The 12,861-nt window shown below is 40.9% G+C and overlaps 1 protein-coding gene across 1 annotated transcript in view; it reads left to right on the top strand.

The window, feature by feature from the left end:
- LOC306700404 (tumor necrosis factor receptor superfamily member 11B-like) overlaps window positions 1–12,420 on the top strand; it is a gene marked incomplete at its 5' end in the record, with an annotated part of 35,405 nt that extends 22,985 nt beyond the window's left edge. Inside the window, 5 exons of the mRNA XM_079165415.1 lie at window positions 3,733–3,960; window positions 4,300–4,444; window positions 8,980–9,195; window positions 10,826–11,050; window positions 11,139–12,420. Of these exons, the coding sequence (XP_079021541.1) occupies window positions 3,733–3,960; window positions 4,300–4,444; window positions 8,980–9,195; window positions 10,826–11,050; window positions 11,139–11,533 (1,209 nt within the window). The 3' untranslated portion in view covers window positions 11,534–12,420. The remainder of the gene's footprint in view (window positions 1–3,732; window positions 3,961–4,299; window positions 4,445–8,979; window positions 9,196–10,825; window positions 11,051–11,138) is intronic.
- Window positions 12,421–12,861: the final 441 nt, after the last annotated feature.

The raw sequence follows: 12,861 nt of genomic DNA, 5'->3' as shown, positions 1-12,861 counted from the left end.
TCGTAATAATTAATAATGTGCGTAAAATTAATAAAGCCATGTGTCCTCATTTTAAAGGCTATTTCTGTCAGGTGTCTGAACTCTTTTATTATGTTGCTACAGCCCATCTGTCATGCAGTGCATAAAGTGCAGTTACCAAAGCAGTCATCATTACACGTCTATAGCTATAATTTAGACAACAAACAGGTCATAGAGAAACAAAAACACTTAGAAGTCTTATGAACCCTGTCCAGCCAAAGGACTGGCGTTATTTCAGTAACTATATCATTGAATGTCAGAGGTATTACATGTGTGCCCATACTGATAGACAAACACTCGGTGAATGACTGTAAATTTGCTCGCTTAATTATCATCTCACCACCAATAACATCACACTGGATTATTCGCTGTGTCCCTCTTGCATGGCCTGTTGTGAGAAACGCGGCCCATCTCCTTGAGAAGGGCCCGTGTATCTCCACACTTTACTGACTGGAATACACTTGTGCCGTTGTTTGTTTCATTCCAGAGGATAACATCTGCTAAAAAGCACATGTTCTCTGTTGGTAAAGATCGTCTTTGCTCTGCATAAACATAAGGTTTTCTCTAAACTCACTTCAAATGGGATTTACTGGCATGGATTGCATAAGCAAACTGTATCAGATGAAGCCTGATTTAACCAGTAAATATGTATTTAAATCTTAACCATTAAGATCAAGAGGAAGGCGATTTGGTGAGCCTTTTTTTCTTTCCAGCAAGCAGCTTCAAACACAGCTCTCATCAGTTACAATCATTTGCATAGCAGCTGCCCTGCCTTGCTCAAGGGCATCTTTCTTAGGCAGAATATTATCATTACCTTTATACCTTCATCCATCCTTTCCCCTCAGCTGGCTGTGCTCCATGTAGGATGTGACTCTCGCTGAGCTTCCCTCGGGTGATGTGAACAGTATAATTATGGCTGTCAGTGGCCCCTAACTGCTGTGTAATTTGGGTTTCCAGCGGTCGTCCGTGATGTCATCAGATGGCAGCTTCTAAGGCGACAAGGAGGTGAAAAGTTCAATATCTCTTTTAGCTGCTGATAGACTGATTCACGCACACCACAGGACATCTTCCCAATAAGTTCAGTCTTAAAAAGTTGACAGATTTCTTTTACGCAGTAGCAGAGAGCTACTGTACTGGCTGGTTTTTGTAAAAGTGTGGTTATCCGCCTGAAGTGTGTCATTACTAGAAAACAGAATAATACATAATACATATGATGTACAATGTGTGAGGGTGCATTAAACCATTGACCTACAATGTGTTTTTGAATCGTTTCCCTATCATGAAGACGTGATATCACAAAGCAACATCTCTGAGCATGCATGTGCTGACGTTTTATTTTAAACTACTGAACATTATTCTTACTCTTCAGTATATTGCAGCTGGAGTCTAGCAAAACTACTGTGCTGTATGAGGGAAATAAAAAACAATACAAGCCTGAGCACTTCCACATGTGCTCAGGCTCATCGGCTCTCATGACTAAAGACTGACTGAAGTCAAGTCCTGCCAGTAAACTCATCCTGACTCAAACCTAAGAAGTGTAACCGTACCTAAATTTGCAAAGAAAACAGGTGACCCTCTGTCCGTCCCTCGGTGCCCTCCACCCTCCTGATGTTTCTGAATTGATTGGATGTGGTCTCACGGTTTAATAGTGTGTATATACACTTCTTAATTTGAAGAGCGAGACTATGATTATGGGTTTGATTCCCGCTGGGGCCACCCATGCTACAAACAAACAGATGCAGCCATGGTACTGCTCAGCGAGTCGCTGCGGATGAAAGCCTTCAACCAAATGTTGTGCTCAGTGGTCCATAGGTTTTGCCGGGAAAACCACTGCGCTCGCCAGCCTGTTTGAAGTTTAGGTTTCTATTATGGTGTGTAAAACCCATTCATCTATTTTTGCTATCTTTTTCAATGACCTCCTTTGCAAAAGGAAACACAAATAGAAGGACCTGCAATTTTTTTTTTCCTTTTCTGTATAATGCATCATTTCAGGTTGATAACTCCTTAAAAATGATAAATATTTGCACAGTGTAATAGAGGATTAAGTGAAAACGCAAATACAGTTACACACATACATGCAGATCAAAAGAGTATATTTAGCAACACATGACAGATGTGCTGCACACTGTCTCTTCTACACACACACACACCCACTCATACACACATGTACATTTCTGATGAAAAGATTTCTCTAGCCAAATATTTTGTAATATAATAGTGAATGAGAGATGCACACACACACACACACACACACACTGAAAGTATCACTCTTAGTTTTGTTTCACACACACACACACACACTCACATCGTATATTAGGTTCTGTGGTTGCAAGTTTTAAGGTAAATGGGATAAATACACACATGCAGGAAGGAGATCAATGGTGTGTGGCGGGTAAACTGTATAAAAGAGTGGGTTAGTGTTTTGTACTCTGGTGGTGAATTGGGAAAGCCCAGTAACCTCCAATAGTACTTTTTATGAACAGCAGCCAGGAGAGGAGACCGCAGAGCACACAGACCAACACTGAGGAAGACGATAATTGAACATCAACACTTACAAACACACACACACACACACACACACACACACATTCCTGCATACACTCTTGCACGCACATGCAAGAAGGTTTTGTAGTTGTTTGTTGTATGAATTCATTCATTTTTGAAGAGACACACACAAACAAAAACAGAAAACCCCATACAAGCAAACTCACACACAATGCAAGTACGGCCGATTGTTAGTTTGTCCAAGCAGTGAGGATGTATCCCAGGCCAACGGGAAAGTCCACAGCGCCAATGGCTGAGGGACTTCAGGGTGTAAGGAACCAGATGTGTGACATCTGGTCTGCATGTGGCCTCGACCAGCTGCATGGCTGCATGTCAAACATGCTCACCAACTGATATCTTGGATTTTAGGCCAAAGCTTTTCAGTTCCTGCTCGAGCGATGATACATGGGCTTGTTTTTGAGGCAATCGCCACATATGTCCGTCTCAGAGGCCTCGCTTACAGCCACCCACTTTACAGTGTGTCCATATGGATGGATGGATTAGGGGGGAAGATATATGGGTGTGGTGTACTCCTGCTCCAGGGCAATATTAAACTGCTGTAGATCAGCGTTGAACCACGTCAGATGCTTTTCAGCTAGAAAGCAACCCATCTTACAGAGCTGCTGACAGCGGTAGGAGACTGCTTGTGAGGTCAGAGAACACAGGGCTGCACAATTATGGCAATGTAGAATGATCCATTACTGAAACATCTGAATTCATTTATAAGCTTTGGAAAATCGTTAAGATTTTGAGAAACAGTGATAAAATAAATATGACCCCTGAATCAAACCAATAGTCAGGATAAAGTTATGCTCACAGCATTTAGCATCGTGATTGAGGGCAGGACAAACAGGACAATATTGCCTCCTGCTAAAAAATGCAGTAACCCATATCCATGGAACTAAAGCTAAAAGTTTGAAGTCCCTGACCGGCTCCCTTTAAAGCAGAGGAAATCACTTTAGGACTGCGTGTCCACCAGGAGCTTCAACTTTACAGCTCTGACCTTTCTTTCAACTCCTTCTTACTGGAAGCTTTGGCAAGTGCTCCAAAATGTAAAAATATTTGAAACTTTAGCCAAATAGGAGCTGTGCACGAGATGGGTTTCATTAGAGACTTTGTCACTGCTGTTGACTCTAAACTACTACTAAACCATTTCTCTTTCTCTCGCAGCTCTTCACAGCCTCTCTTTCCTGGGCCTTACAGCAGCAAGCCGTACCGCCAAAGTACCAGTACCGCGACCCTGTGACATCTGACCTCCTGCTGTGTGACCAGTGCCCTCCTGGCACAGCCGTCAAACGACACTGCACCGCCGACTCACCCACAGAGTGCCAGGCCTGTCCTGAGAGGCATTTTGCTGAGAACTGGCACTGGGGGGACACGTGCCAATACTGCACCTCGGTATGTACGAGGCCAAAGGGTTCACCAAAGGTTCTTTTTAGTTTACCTCTTAATACCCAAGCAGCCTTTTTCTTTCTTTAGGTTAGACATCTTCCTCTTCGCCACTCTCGATGAACTACGTAATATGTATTGTTAACATATCTCCCTTGAGGTGTTTTTATATCCCTGTTCTAGTGTTTAATTTCTATGATTTTTCCAGAGACTGCATGTCGAAGCAGCAGCACAACACTGTTCATATATGTGCATGTAAAGCAGCATTAATGTAAATGTTGCTCTGGACCTGCAGCAGCACTGTTTCAATGTGTGTGTGTGTGTGTGTCCCTGCTTTGTTGTGTTCAGGTGTGCAAAGAGAGACAGCTTGTGAAGCAGCAGTGCAACAGCACAGGTGACCAGTTGTGTGAGTGTGCCCCGGGTTTTCACCTAGTGGTGGAGTTCTGCATCACACACAGTACCTGTCCACCTGGCTACGGAGTGACAGCATTAGGTAAGACTAAGAATAACATTATCAATATTATTATGTCGTTCTGCTGGCAGATTGCCTTTGTTTTACAGAAGATTTCTGGGAAAGGAGATCACTTAATTTGTGTATTTTCTGTCCGGTCAGCATGTAAATTAGATTTAAATCGGAGATCCCTGATTAATAGTAGGTAACTAAAATAAAACCAGAGAAAATTGGGAATTCAGTCAGCACACATCCTGAGAGGAAGCACTAGTTCAATGGACAAAAATCCTTTTGCCTCAATGTGATCACTTACCTGACTAGAGTGTGTGTGTGTGTGTGTGTGTGTGTGTGTGTGTGTGTGTGTGTGTGTGTGTGTGTGTGTGTGTTGATTTATGTGTGAATGGGTGTTTGTTGCTATGTGTGTTATACACTACAGAAGGTATGTGTTTTCAGTATCCCTGTGTGTTCTATATTTCCTCGTCTCTTCCACTGTCACACTTTATGTCAAATCAGTATAATTCCAGATGTTTTACTGGCATGTCAGGAAGGAACCGTCATGCTGCCAAAGCAGAGACACACATCAGTTACAGATCAGCATTTTCACATGAAAATGTCCTCTCCCTCATATCAATGTAAGCTCTTCTCTCTCTCTCTCTCTCTCTCTCTCTCTCTCTCTCTCTCTCTCTCTCTCTCTCTCTCTCTGTCTTCTTCTGATTCTGTGAATGAGAACTTCTCTTTTAACAGAGAGCACTTTTTTCTTTTTATACTGACTTGACTCTTTCTTAGAACTGCTCTCTCTCTGTCTGACTTTCGCACACGGAAGCACAGATTTTAACAGAACCATGTCTTTCTTGCACTTTCACACCTGGCCTGGTCTGAGTTGGTGGCAGTGTTGCCTGAAACTTCAGTATTTTACAGTTTTAAATGTTGCAGCACTGATAAATGTCATGTCTTAATTCTGTCCTTACAAATTACGTTTTAACAACTCTCTTTCTAATCACTCTTAACCAAACAAAACAAACATTGGCTTGTCACTTGAACTGACGTTATTATTAAATACATTATGGTGAGTGATTTAGGAAAATCATTGACTGAGAGGTAAATTCTGTTTTAATGGACTGTGGAAATATAGTTCTGAATATGTTCTGAAGGAAACAGTCCTTAAAAAGTTAAAAAGTCATCTTCAAGTATTTATAGTGTGGAAAAGGATCACTTCCTATTTTACATCAACTCCATTATTGCCATTTACAGTATTTTTTCATTTAATTCCATTGGGGTAAAATCTTCTGTCACTGTATCACTATGTGACAAATATCCATTATATTCCATGCTGTCATGCTGTCCTCACACCGTGACGGCATATCAGCTGACATCATTTAAAAGATTAACATTTACCCTTTTTAATTTGTGTGTAATTTGTTTCTAAAATACCGGAATGATTTCAAGCAGTACTTCCTCATAACTCTGTATCTACAGAGGTTTATCTGTGAGTCTAGTTTGAATTGAATCAAAGTGTTTTTGATTTACAGTAAGTAAACATGTAAGTGCCATTGACATTTTTGAGTTCTCTTCTCCTGGTTCCTCTTGACCACAATACCTCGTTATAGTTCATCATACAGTGTGGGTTCCATGAGAGACAATACTGTTGATCCGTTGTTTAACAAATCAATCCTAATTGATATATCTTTTGGAAAAGCATTGCTCATCTTCAAAAGTCAAGTTCCTGTCTGCAGGAGTATCAGACAGTTGTTTAAGATACACAGCTGTTCATATAGGTGTTTGGTTATTATGTTATATATCTGTCTTTGAAGGAATGGCAATGGATTGACTATCCGTCCAATCATCTCTGAGTGTTAGCCAACATAAAACTATAAAAAATGACTTGGTATTTCCTGCAAAGTGCTTCATCACTTGTTCCTCTTCATAATCATGCATATTTTACCGCATAATTAAAGAGGAAACGGATCAACAGTTTGTTTTGAAATGACACAGCATAACCTTTCCCTCTACAATCCTGAAACTCTGCTTCCTCTTTGAATTTACTGCAGCGTGTTCGGCACAGACTCGAATATATTGCCTAGCAGGAAGATGTCTTTGTTTGGGCGACTTACCTCTAATGGATTAACTCTTGCAAGAGTGGAAAAGCATTTTGCGGGAAGATTTCTTTTGTTGTACGTTCAGACTGCTGCTGTTTGACTGTTTGTGTCACGCAAGTAGTCAAATCTATGCACATGTATCCTACTACATGAAACAATATCTCTCTTAAGAATGAGAGACATTTTACTAGAACGCGCTACCCATGATTCTTCAGAGACAAAGATTGTCTCTAAAACTGACAGCAAATATTTGGGTAATGTTTTGTCATATGTTACATATTAGTGTGGAAACACTGGTTCTCTGCTTTTAACATCAATATCAACATCACATTCACTTTAGAGTCTAATGCTTTTCCACCCAGTGCAGCATCAGATGCAGTCAAGGATGTCATTATCATGGTGGATATCTGACCTGATAATCCTTGCAGATTCTCTCCTTGGTGCGTCAGCAGTGACTGTGGGTAACTTAAAGAGAGGTTGATGCTGAATATTCCAGAGAACAGAATCTGATATTTCTACTGGAGCCGCAGTACAAACTGGCACAATGCTTCTCATGACTTCATCTTAGACCTGAAACCAGAATCCAGCGGCTGCATAGATGAAACAACATTTTCCATGGATTCTGGTTATTATCTGACCCACTGTGTCACTGACACCGCTCTACAGATAAGACAACTTTTTATGTGAATTCCTCTAGCATGGATGTTCAATCAGACCTCAGAGACTAATGATGCTCTGCAGACGTGAGACAGCATTTTAGGGGATTCCCCTCTCTGAAGCTGAAGGACAGACTAACACTTATTATGTAATGCCTTGGGTTGTGGTTTAGACCTTTAAACCGATGGCTCAGTCCTTCTTTTATGACTCCTTATCTTTCCCCTTGATTTACTGATTTGTCTGTTTCTAGTTGTTATTCATTTCCTCTAACTGAACGCAACATTTTAAGTCTTTCTAGCTAATTTATTTGTGTTTTGGGGGAACTGATTTTATCGGTGTAGGAAAGAAAAACAAATGAATGAATTAAACAGTGATGTTTTCCTTGATATTAGGGCTGCAACTAAGGATTATTTTCATTATAAATTAATCTGGCACTTATCTTCTTCATCGATTATATCTATAAAATAAAAAAAAAGATTGAGATGACATCAATAAATAGCTTGTTTTGAGCAAGAAATCTAAAAAAGAATTGAACCTATGTTTAACCAGGTGAGGTTTGAAATTAGTTTTTAAGGGTGAAAGTAATAATATAATAAAACTAAAAGTAGCCTAAGAACTAGGGCTGAGTATTTACCAATCGAGTTTACAGTAATCTTGTAGTCCTCCAGAACTTATTATTGAGTTTGCTATATCATAATAAAAAGAAAAGCAGCAAATCCTCACAATGAGATTGTTCTTAACCTATGGATTCTAGACAATTTAGTTAATTAATCTATGTAGACAGTAGAGCTACAATAGCACCTCTACTTTACATTTTGCTACATCTTACGATGGTAAAGTGCTAACATGCTATTTCTGCATCGACGGAGGAAATTCTGAGAAAGAAGAAGATTAAAGCTAGCATATGAAACCATACAGACAGACGAGCACATTCTCATGCTACATGCTTTGTCATCAGTGCTGCAGGAAACATTAGCACTTTGCTGCATGCCTATCAGCGAGCGGTTTCATGTTTTCAACTGTGCCACGGAAGAGGGAAACTAATTAAAGGTCAAATCTGATATAAGCACAGCTCGTCCTCCGCCCACAAGTTTTCACTTCTACGCATTAGAGATAGAAACAGAATGAGGATGTGATGACAACGCTATTCTCAGTACATATACATCATCATATTGTCATGCGTGCTGCGGGTCATAGCAGAAGTTCTTGTGGTCTACTGTAATGTCTTCATGGCATGGTTACAAGGTGTTGAAATATAGTAAAATGTCACTGTAGATGGGTAAAACACATTTAAAATGTGATCAATTGCTGAGTGAGAAAAATAGTGACATCATTACATCATAAGGGCAACATTTTAAGTGATTAAATAATAAATAGGCTTAGTCAGTAATGTTGCTACTTCAGCTGTTAAAAACACTCTACATGCATTATGAAGTCATAGTCAGGTGTTTAGACATTTATGTCAGTCAATCTTAAAAATCATCAGCTGACCGATCACTTTTTGCGGATACATATTTCCCATTCACAAACAAGATGTAGAATCTAAGGAGGGGGTGTAGTGAGTCATTCCCGGAGTCACACAGTCTTCTGTCCTCCTGACGCTTTGTCACATGTCGTCGTGGTCATAGTTCTTGGAATCACATCCTCTTGAAGTCTTTGATCAGATACAGTATGTGCAGATGTGTAAAATTCTGGTAATTAAGATGAGAAAAATCTGTCAGGCCAGTTGTTTCTCATAAAATGTGACACCTGAACTGTATTATTTCTGTCACAATCATGTTTTCATTCATAAAATTAACATTTGATCCTGTGTATCTCCTCCAGGTACACCGGTGAGTGACACCGCATGTGACCGTTGTCCCGCTGGTCATTTCTCCAGCGGCGAATCCGCCACCGAGGCATGTCAGCGCCAAAGAAATTGCTCTGATTTGGGCTTGAAGACACTGAGATGGGGCACATCCACTTCGAACAGCCTCTGTGGTACTCCGGACAAGACGGCAACGCTGGAGTGTTCTCAGCATCACACTTTGTGCCACACCGGTAAGACATACACTCAGCTGTCTGTAGCAATCACTACTAGGAAACCCTACAGGAAGGTTTTAGGACTAATGCAGGGTGGAATCAGGGTAGAGATCGTTTGTACAGAGTATACACCGTGCACACACACACACAAACAATGATGTTTTTGAGCGAACCGCAATTGTCAACAACTTAAAGTCAGCCAGGGCTGAATTATTTCAGACATGTGGTCATTTTCATTCCAGAATTCGGGGGATTTCCTCGGTCAGGTTCTTTATCCAGATTCCATTCTTTTCTAAATTCTTGCGTGTCTGAAACCCAACACAAGAGAGAAAAACCAAAGCGAAGAGTTGAATGGGATGTTTATGCCACTGCTGTCATGTGACCCATGATGGATCAATTACACCGTTCACTGTCACATCCTCAAACTACAATAACAGAGGAAACTTAGTCAAGCACAGAGAGACTGAAGGCGAGCTGGTAAGTCTTTGTTACTCAGACTTAAACTATGACAGATGTGGACAATTCATTTGAGAGGAAAAGCCTCAAATATGACAGTGAGACCCCAGAGCCTGAGAAACCACAGTCACTGAAGAACACACACATGCAGATGCTCAGACCCTGGCTCACTCGTGCATACTGCATACCACACTTAGAAGGAAACACACAAAGATGTTGCCCCTCAGGGAGGGTGATGCTCTCCTCAAACATTCATTCACAAATTGTCTTCCTGCGGAGTACACAACCACAGATTGTCTCCAGCAGATCCTGGAACAGTTTAGCAGGGTTTTTCTTTTCTTTTTTTTTTACAAAAAATGGGAAATTGAAAGCATTTGGGATTCCCAAAGTCGCTACGTGATTTGGAGAAACCACCAGGACGTCAATGTCAATTATAGAGCAAGCCACACTTAAATTATCCAGACATCAGAGAAACAAGCCTAATATCCTCTTCACATTAAACTCAACCATACTACACCTACGTTGGTTTTATGAAACGCTTTTTTGAAATTTCCTGGTGTCCTTCATGTTCTGCATGGCAGTTAGAAAACATATCGAATAAATGCTTCATAACGGTATGAAATTTGCAGACAGTTTCACATCGTCAGCTTTGTCAGTTCTGCGTAATACGAAAACCCTGCTCTTTGCAAAAATGTATTCGCCTCATAAGGAAGGCCCAGAAATGTGGGCACGTAATGACAAAAAGTGTAGGTGTTAGGTGTTTGTGACTCAGCAGCAAAGTGCAGCAAGTGTCGGCACACCTCACCTCTATTCGCTTCGGTTCAACATGCGGCTCCGGTTGCTTTGGTGCAGAGCAACAGAGATGGGCTCAGTTTGTCGGACTGATGTCAATGGTGGTTCAATGTTGTCAACGGAAAGAGTGCAAATCCTTATTTCTGCTGTGGTCAAATTACAAGCCAACAGTCTGAACACACACGCACAAACATCCAGATGTATAATAGACCATTGGGACCAAACTATGTTATCAGAATCACCTGTGCACCACGATTGAAACCTCTGTGAAGAATGCAGTTTGATTGACTTGGTCACCAGTCTAATTGTAAAATGTGCCCACTGCTATGAATTTCTTTATTTAGCTTTTTCATTTATTAATAATAATAATAAAGTCCACTCTCCACACAATTTATTCCAGATGTGACCCTGTGTGAGGAGGCAGTCTTCCAGTCTCTCTCCCCCCTGCGCCTGTCCTCGGTGCCCCTGGAGCGCCTGTTAGAGAGTCTTCCCGGGCAGAGGGTGGACCATAAGAGCCTGGAGAGGCTGAAGAAGACCTGCTCTCCCCAGCAGCAAGTTCTCCAGCTGCTGCGACTGTGGAGGGAGCAGAACAAAGACCAGGACAAGATGTACGCCCTCATACAAGGTACAGAAAAAAGGGCACCTTCTTTTTTTTAGACACGAAAATTCAAGTCCTGGATTTGTGTATTAATGGCCGCACCTTGTCCCTTCAGGTATGAACCACTGTGAGAGGAAAGTCTCCCGCTGCAACAGCCTAAAAAATCTGACCCTGGCTGACCTCCTGAAGGTCACCAACAGCCTGCCGGGGATCAAAGTTCAGCAGGAGGATGTGCGGGCCGTGGTCTCGACTTGCCTGCCCAGGCAGTACATCCTGCAGCTTCTTCACCTCTGGAAGACAGCAAACCACGACCTGGATGTAGCCAAAGGTCTGTCTCACAGTCTGAGGGTGCTGCGCAGCCAGGGGGCAGCACGCTATCTGGTGAAAGGCCTGAAGAAGATCAGCCGCATCATAGGAACCACCTCCACGCACAAGATGTATGAGAAGATGTTCGTTAGTATGCTTCACGATGAGTCGTGTTTTAAGGCTCACAAGCCATTAAATGAATAGAAATATATGGCGCCTATAATGTCAACAGAAACTAATGCATTGTCAGATAAAGAACACACAAACACACACTTAGTGAGCAGGGGGATAAATGTATGTGAAAGAGTAACGGACGTGGGTTACACGATAATGTCAAGGTATCATCAAATGATATCAAGCTATGCATATAGTGCCTAACTGTAACACAAGGGCAAGACAGGATTCAAAGATTCTTCTTTGCCTCTCTGATTTTCTGCCAAAATAAGGACTTTTTGATTATATGAGGTAGCATGGGATGCTAATAACTTCACCCTCAGTCAACAGTATCTTTCTGCAGTGATTAAACTAATAAGCCTTAAAGGAAAGAAAGACAAACTATCACACATCTGTGTACTCCAGGTAGGCCGAAACTAAAACTTAAAAAAAATGGTTGTCTGGGAACTTTTTGACCGGAGTCTGTGAAAAATGAAAAACTATTTAAGATGTAAATAGAACACTATTTTATGGAAGATAGGCTGGCAGATGTCGTGTTTTTATTATTGTTGCTTTCTCGCTGATTGAGAGGAAGGATTTGGTTTCATAATGAAATAGATGTATTTTCTACAGTTTTCCTTTGTTTTGTTGGTTTGTTCTGGACTGCTGGCAAGTAAAGCTCATCAGAATTTTTTTTAATTGTCAGCTTTTTGAATGTACAAAGGAGTGCAATTGTTTTCTATTTAAAATAATAATTTTACTTTCTGAATATGTAAAGGCTTGTTTTTTATTACTTTATCAGAAATACTGGATTCCAAATGCTGCAAGTTCATGAAGTGATATTTGTTTTATATTTTGTTTTATCACTTTTATATTATTAAACGTATGATCTGTGTTGTATATATGCCTGACTGTTCCTCTCTAAGCTCGTGTAACTTGTGGACACTAATGTCAATTGATCTGATTAAAATCAGTTTGTAAAAACGTGTTGTTTCTTCAGAGATAAGCGACTAGATTTGACCTGTTGGTGCAAGAGTTTTTACAGCTGCTCTTTATTGTTTAAACTTTACATGATGACAGGGGCGTGTACAGGGAGGGGCCCTTAAACACCTGCTGCAGTAAAATGAGAGGTTTTTGTGTCTGGAAACACAACCACTTTTGTCCACAGGTACCGCCAAAATCACCACAAAATGAAAGCTCCTCATAGCTTTTAAGTAAATGTTTAAAAATGTTTAAAAATGTTCCATCCACATCGGTCATGTCCGGTTTCATTTTATCCATCGGTGAGGAATGAAAGAGCTCAAAAGCCAATTTTATGTCATGGATAGAAGTGCTGGCAAACGTTGCAGGCCTGATTGACTCTGAATCCTCCTTGGATC

This window comes from Pholis gunnellus, assembly GCF_910591455.1.
Source record: "Pholis gunnellus genome assembly, chromosome: 8".
NCBI lineage: Eukaryota > Metazoa > Chordata > Actinopteri > Perciformes > Pholidae > Pholis > Pholis gunnellus.
Note: the sequence above shows the minus strand (reverse complement) of the source record. Positions and strands in the feature narration are given on the sequence as shown.